Source organism: Hylaeus volcanicus, chromosome 1 (genome assembly GCF_026283585.1).
Source record: "Hylaeus volcanicus isolate JK05 chromosome 1, UHH_iyHylVolc1.0_haploid, whole genome shotgun sequence".
In the NCBI taxonomy this organism is placed as follows: domain Eukaryota; kingdom Metazoa; phylum Arthropoda; class Insecta; order Hymenoptera; family Colletidae; genus Hylaeus; species Hylaeus volcanicus.
The window spans coordinates 6,677,828-6,685,669 of record NC_071976.1 but is presented as its reverse complement, the minus strand read 5'-3'; the positions used below and the strand labels follow the sequence as shown (position 1 = coordinate 6,685,669).

Sequence of the window (7,842 nt, the reverse complement as noted above, 5' to 3'; positions counted from 1 at the left end):
TTGGGACAACCTAATAACTTCTTAAAAAATAAGAATGCACAATAATTGTTTGCTCTGAAATATTGAAACGATCTCCCCCCCCCCCTCCCCCCCTCCTCTGACATACGCCACAGCCTTGAAGATCGTCTAAAAGAGATCTCAATACGCGAATCAACATTGACGCTCCATATCGAGACTTCTTAGAAACTAATAATGCACCATGATTGTTTGCTCTACAATATTGGATGATCTCCCCCTTCGACATATTCCGAATCTGTTGAAATTGTTGACGTATGCGCCATTGTATCTAATTAACGTACACAAGACAGAGTCGTTCCGTTCAACTAATTGTTACGTAACTGAACTTGTACTTACACGCAGTAGATGGAAATGAAACAATACGCGGTGCAAAAGGAAACATAACAGTATTCCTTTTGCATATACTAATTGTATTGTTATTGACGTATTTCGCGCGTTTATCGGTTTCGCCGTTGCCTTTAAAAGCTGGCGAGCCTCGGTCGACTCGCATAGTTTGACTCTTCATCGAGGAGGGTGTAATAAAAAGGTACGCAGTGGTATTTATTATAAATTATATCACCTATTTTTCTTGTCGCTACTCCCTCAATCTTCGACATTTCTTAAATATTCTTTTTTATTTTGTAGTTGAGGGTTTGAGGTGGTTGTCGACTGCCAAGTATGAATTTTAATTGAGAGTAATTTTAAAAAGAACCTCATCCCAGTAGAGTATATTTCACTTAGATGTACAAAATAATTTATTCAAGGAAGATGAAATTTAATTACTAAATGAAAGTCTCCTTACTCTCTACTTTTCAAAATTAATACACGACCTTCACAATTATAAATTACATCACTATTGTAACACTATACGTCCAAAACTATGAAATTCTAAGAATCATTTAAAGTGCACATAAAATTGAAGAAGTCGCGGCCGAAACAAACATGGAACCCGTCAATCCTCGCTCTGTACACCTCTAAAAACTATTCTATCGCTCGAACAACAAACCAAGACGCGATAAATAAGATAGATCCCCATTTGTATACAAATACCATCCCGCTGGTCCAATTACGCGGCTATAAAGGAACTATGTTCAGTTTCGCCAGCAGTTGGTGTTACAATGTTAGGTAATTAAGAAACATCCGATCCATTCGCAGTCTGTATGGAGTACAGGTCCCCACAATTTGGTTACTCGAAACTGCAGTAGTTAGAGCTCGTTCGAAGCCATTTTACTTTTCGACATCTACTAGTAAATTCGCAACTCGGAGACTCAACGTAATATTACAGTAAAAATCAACGCGATATCTCGAACGATCGATCGAGCGATTAATTTAACGTTTTCCGTATGTTTAGGAAACATGAGGACAGTGGTGGTGTTTTTTGTAGTATGCGTGGCCGTTGCCTGCGCTGGCAAAAAGGCCGATGCAGACTGGTGGAAGTCGATGTCGCTCTATCAGATTTATCCCAGAAGCTTTAAAGACAGCGACGGCGATGGCGTCGGGGATTTGAACGGTACGTTGCTCCTTTCTTGAGACTACTTTTCCTTTTAGTGATTAGGCTGCCTAAAGAAGCCTCTAGAATCTAGAGTCTAGATAATATGCTGGATGGATTTTATTTGGGTACGCAGAGTAGTTTGAAGTGATTGGTTGCTGCTGAGGATGTAGAGTTCTGAGTAGGGGTGTGCGGGATCCCGGTCGGGACGGGAATTCCTCCCGGGATCGGGATGGAATCCCGAGAATTTCAAAAACCCGAATACATCCGGGATTCCCGAACATTTTCGAGATCCCGTACATTCTCGGGAATCCCGGATTTTTGCGGGATCTCGTGTATTTTCGGGAATCACGAACCAACTCGGGATCCCGCATAAACTCGAGAATCCCGAATATTCTCGGGAATCTCGGACATTTTACGGGAATCCCGGATATTCTCGGGAATCCCGGATATTTTCGGGAATCCCGGACATTTTACGGAAATCCCGAATATTTTCGGGAATCCCGGACACCCCTAATTCTGAGGCATAATAACTTTTGTCTCCGAAGTGCACAGCCGTAATTCTGACAACTTCAAAGGTTGATGCTTCCAGTGTTAATCTCAGTGAAGTGCACGTTTATTATGGCAGCGTACACTCAAATTAAATCGACTAATCCAACACACGATCACAGAAATCACGGATGAAGTTTCTTTTCGCTAATCGACTTCTCTTCGACCGTAGGTGTCATCAGCAAGATAGACTACTTGAAAGCAATAGGCGTCGACGCTTTCTGGTTGTCCCCCATCAACGAAAGCCCCATGGCCGATTTCGGTTACGATGCATCGAACTTCTACGAAATCGATCCATTGTTCGGAAATATGACGGACCTCGAGAATCTGATAAAGGTAGCCCACAAGTGGGGCCTGAAAGTGGTCATGGATTACGTCCCGAATCATTCCTCCGACGAGCACGAGTGGTTCAAGAAGAGCGTGAAAGGCATCAAACCTTACGATGACTATTATGTCTGGCATGACGGTAAAAAACTGGAGAACGGAAAAACCGTCCCGCCTAATAACTGGGTGAGTCCAATTTCATGGATAAGAAAATAAAAATAATTGATTGGGTAAATGAACATTCGACATTCTATTATCACGAAAAGCAGAAACCTTTATTATTTTATTATTTGGAAAAACTTAAACTTTTACCATATTATTATTTAAGATATCTGAACTGAACTTTATCGTGGCTTTCGTGATGATACGTTGATCGTTATTCATTTTTTTCCAAGAGTTTGTTTATCGATTTGCGTAATGCACCTAGGTGAGTGCGGTTGGCGGAGAGGCTTGGCAATGGAATGAGGAACGTCAGCAGTACTACCTGACCCAATTCACTCCTAGGGAACCTGACCTGAACTTCCACAATCCACTGGTCCGGAAAGAGATGGAGGCAAGTGCTATATAAAATTTATTATTGTTTTCACAGGTATTATTCTGTTTATACGTAGCAATTGTATCAGCCATCTCTACAAGAATTCTTTTATGTATAACATAACTGATTACTTGCGAGTGTTGTGGTAGCAATCTCAATTTTTTAGAAGAATGATCTAAAGGACTGACACTTTACTAGATGACAGTTGGTACTATTCATCCTACACAATTTTATTTATGTATTTCTTTCTGTAGTTTAAGATCAAGTTACAGTTCAAGTATTCTATACAGTGCTCGCTGGTCAATCTATAATCTTGACTATTGTATATTAAATGCAAAATGATCCCCTACTTGTTTTAGGCAAAAAATATTATACAGTAATAATAATAATACGAAACATGCGACAGGTCATTGCAGCAGACTTGATGCGATTTATTTATTAAATTACAGAATTCTCCTTGTTTTTTGTATTCATACTTTAGAAACGGATCAGGACTAATGCAATGATCCTACAAAAAATGCACGTACAACATATGTTATATATGTATATATGTATATATGTATATATGTATATATATTATATATGTATATATGTATATATATATATATAATATATATATATAAATATAATATATATTGTACATGCATTTGTTGTAGGATCATTGCATTAGTCCTGATCCGTTTCTAAAGTATGAATACAAAAATGTATGTACAATATATGTTATATAACATATATATTATATATATGTAATATATGTATATATATAATGTATAATATAATATATATTGTACATGCATTTGTTGTAGGATCATCGCATCAGTCCTGATCCATTTCTAAAGTATGAATACAAAAAACAAGGAGAATCGTGTCATTTAATAAATAAATCGCATCAAGTCTGCTGCAATGACCTGTCGCATGCTTTGTATTATCATTATTGTATAATATTCTTTGGCTACAACAAGTAGGGGATCATTTTTCTTAAACGATACATGACATAATACAACAACATTTTTATGTATATCGAACGATTGAACGCCACGTGAGAACTTTCAAGTTATTGGATTCACGTGTCGCCTACACGTCAACGATGTCGTATCGCCTCTGTATTTTCAGAGGAGCGGGAACAATTTCTAAAGTACACAACAGCGTAAATTCAGCTCGGTCACGCATGTTCATCGAGTAATTCCAGTCTTGTCGCAGTACCAGCAAACAGAATTTTCTCCAGAATCGAATTACAACCTCCTCTTCCTCCCCGCCCCCCCCCCGATCTGACAATGAACCTCCAATAGAGCTCGTAGGGGCATCTCCAGTCATAATTAGACTAGAGTCGCATCGAATTATATCGATGACAAATTACATTTTGGGGGGACGATGATATTCCCCTCCCTCCTCCGTGTGTAACTTCGTTTAAACAAGATCGATTCTGATCGAATTCCACGGACGAAAACCACCGATATCTGATCGCGTTATCTCGTCAATCGGAGTTGTCTCAACAGGTTCCATTGAATCGCCAGCAATTGTGCGGCTGGTTAAACTCGTAATCAGATAACGTTCCAATTGTTATCGGAGATGTCAGTTTCGTAAAACTTGAAGGGCTTGGGTAACGCGCCGTTGGAGAAATCGCGTATGTTTTCATGTTTTTCGTGGTGAAAAATGATATACAGTGGGTGTAGAAAGTATTCGTACACCGATCAATTTCCAAAAAAAACTGTGTAAAATTGTAATTTATTAACTTATTTTTTTTATAAACAATGACATTCTATGTATTCTCGGAAATCTCTAGAATAGATAGTTTGCAAAAAAAAAATATAGCTATTTATGTAAGTTGCGAAATTAACACGAAAAAAAAACAATTAATCGATAGAAATGTTGAAGCAATAAGTGTTCGCACAATTGTTCAAAAGTACTTTACTGGAAATTTGATGTTTTCTAATTCGTATGGAGCAATAAACTAATGTGTTTACTTTACAAACTCTACTGTAAATGGTTCGTCATAGGAATCGTAAAATTCTTATTGCTTCTATACTTTCACCTACTTTTCGCATTTTATTGTTAATTTCACAAATTATATTAACTAGTAAATGTTGTTTGGACTATATCTACCTTACAGACTTCCGACAATATGTACCATATATTACCATTCGTTACAAAAAAAGAAGTTAAGAAACTACAATTTCACACAAAAGTTTTTTGGTAAATTGATTGGTGTACGAATACATTCTACACCCACTGTATACCGATAATGAGTAGAGTGCAATTTTTTTTAAATATAATCAATACTGAATATAGTTATTGAGAGACGTAATATATGTAATATAATGAAAGGGAAGTTCAGTATGTAGATGATTAATACTTTAATTAATTCTCAATAATATCAATAATATCAATAATATATGTGATATATTATGTCTGATATTATTAGATTACGTAATTGTTCTAATATTATACCGTATATTATTCTCAATAATATACACAATATATTATGTTTTGATAGTATATCATCTAGAATTAATTCTGAACTTATATTTCTTAAGGGGGTATTATCGTCTAGAAGTTTGTTTTTTCAGTAATTTTTAGGAATTAATTTTGCGAGAACTATCAAACCTACAGTACTAGGGTTTTTTTATGCATAATAAAACACGTTTCAACTAACAACACAAATTTTTATGAAATACTTCATTGAAATCTGTACAAGGTATGCGCTGTTATGCAGGTTGTGGCGTGAGACGCTCGTTCAATCGGGCGCACAGGTTGTGGCGGTTCTAGTTGTCTGAGACAGAAAAACAAATTTTTTTTTTCAATCTATATGAATGTAGTTATCGTCTGAACTAGAATTAAGTAAGTACTGAATTTTTTATCGGAATCGCAGCTGTTTGAAAATTAAGGTTTAATTTTCCCGGAAAATTGTCAACTAAAATATGAGGGCAGGGCTAAAATATTCAAGCTGTCGGTATAATTCTAGTTCAGACCATAGGCGATGGTGCCCTCGAAATGTGTGTAAAACCAGAAGTCAGTCGGTCCAATAGTTTTTGAGAGAAACGTGCGGCCGACTTGAAAAATGTCGTTTCGAGAAGAACGCGTTTAAAGTTTGCTATACATTTAGCACTAATACTGGTGAACAACCTTTAAGCCTCTGTAACTATGAGAGCTCTACGAATTTCAAATTAATATTTTAGAGGCACTTTCTCAAAATCCCAAATGATAAGAAAATGCATAAAAAAAATTGAATTTTTGAAGTTACTATAATACTCCCTTAATATATTCAGCATTGAATATATTTGAAAATTGGCATGGATTAACAAGCATACGATTTCAACTGGCCATAATGATCCTTGTAACATCGATAATAGCAATTGTTCACGTGTCTATGCATTCATCATCAATTATGATTGACTACCATTTATCCATCTGTATATTAATGATACCACCAGTCGACTCGCACGTCGCAGAACGAATCAATCACGTCAAGGAGCGACGAATGCTTAACGACAAATCATTTTCAATTAGCATCGCCGTCGTGAACATATTGCGAAGCTCGTGGAAACTCGAAGGAGAACAGCAACCCTCCGCGATCAATTGAATTTCCCTGTACGCCGTCGAAACCATTGATATAGGATTTCCTTTTCATCGCAACTCGGTCGCAGGACGGTTGCACATATACCAGATTACATTTGTGGAATAGCTAACAAGCTGTAAACAAATGCAGCTCGAACACATTACGTTTCTAGTTACATTAACGTTGGCATCGATCGAACGAACTTGGAGGAAGTAAATCTGCTTTGAAGGGGCATTCGTCAAATTTAGGTGTTGATACATAAACGAAAAATTCAGAGACATAATCGATGTGCAAATCAGCCACATAATTTGTATCGTTCGTGGTGTGTGGTATTTCATTTGGCTTAATCGTATTTATTGTTCGATTCAAGCGAAAAATCTTGATCCAACAGATATTTTTAATCAACAAAATAGATCGTAGAGTAGAGTTGTTTCACGCATTAATTATTTTAGGTTATAGATTATATTATTCTGAATCATGGATCGTGTTTATGCAATTTTCAGAAGATACTCGTGCGGTATTTGCACTATTTCGTATATTAGGTTGTCCCGAAAGTTTCTTTCGCGTGTTGCACTCAATTATTTTACGTGGCAGTATTTATATAAATAAACAATCTAATTTCATAGATATCGATGTTGTAACAGTAATCGAGCAAAATGAATCGTGCATAATTCAGTAATGTATCAAAACATAAAATGTGCATGTATTACTTATTAATAAAGTGAAAAAAACTTTTGGGACAGCCTAATAATTATGTTTTTGTCAATTGAATCATAATTCCTAATGTTAATTTGATAATCGTCATCGTCTCAGGACATTCTGGAATGGTATGCGAACCTTGGCGTGGATGGCTTCAGGATCGACTCTGCCGCCTTCCTGATCGAGGATCCGTCATTCGAGGACGAACCACTTACAGGACTGACCAACAATACCTTGGATATGAATTACGTCGACAGAAGCAAGACGAAGGATCAGCCGGAGACCTACGACATCGTAAGTAGTTGGAAGCGGGTACTCGACAAGTTCAACGAGACCAAGATCATAATGATCGAAGCTTACACAAACTGGACCAGCACCATGAAGTATTACGATGCGGGTGCCGACATGCCCTTCAATTTCCAATTGGTCACGGATATACATAAGAACTCGAATGCGAGCGATCTGAAGAGAATAATCGATCGGTGGATGGATGGTATGCCGAAGGGTAGCGTTGCTAACTGGGTGGTAAGTTGAATTCCTTGATTGCCTTGAATTCCTTGATTGCCTTGAATTCCTTGAATTATTTGATTTATTTGAATTTATTGAGTGCCTCGAGTTCTTTGAATGACTTGAATGCTTTGAATTCCTAGCATTTTTTGAACGCCTTGAATTCTTTGAATTGCATTCTTTGAA

General features: G+C 37.0%; 1 protein-coding gene across 1 annotated transcript in view; it reads left to right on the top strand.

Moving 5' to 3' along the window:
- Nucleotides 1-425: 425 nt before the first annotated feature.
- LOC128879771 (alpha-glucosidase-like) overlaps nt 426-7,842 on the top strand; it is a 10,242-nt gene continuing 2,825 nt past the window's right edge. The window contains exons 1-5 of the mRNA XM_054129229.1: nt 426-544; nt 1,349-1,507; nt 2,208-2,545; nt 2,787-2,912; nt 7,264-7,674. Coding sequence (XP_053985204.1) covers nt 1,354-1,507; nt 2,208-2,545; nt 2,787-2,912; nt 7,264-7,674 — 1,029 coding nt within the window. The 5' untranslated portion in view covers nt 426-544; nt 1,349-1,353. The remainder of the gene's footprint in view (nt 545-1,348; nt 1,508-2,207; nt 2,546-2,786; nt 2,913-7,263; nt 7,675-7,842) is intronic.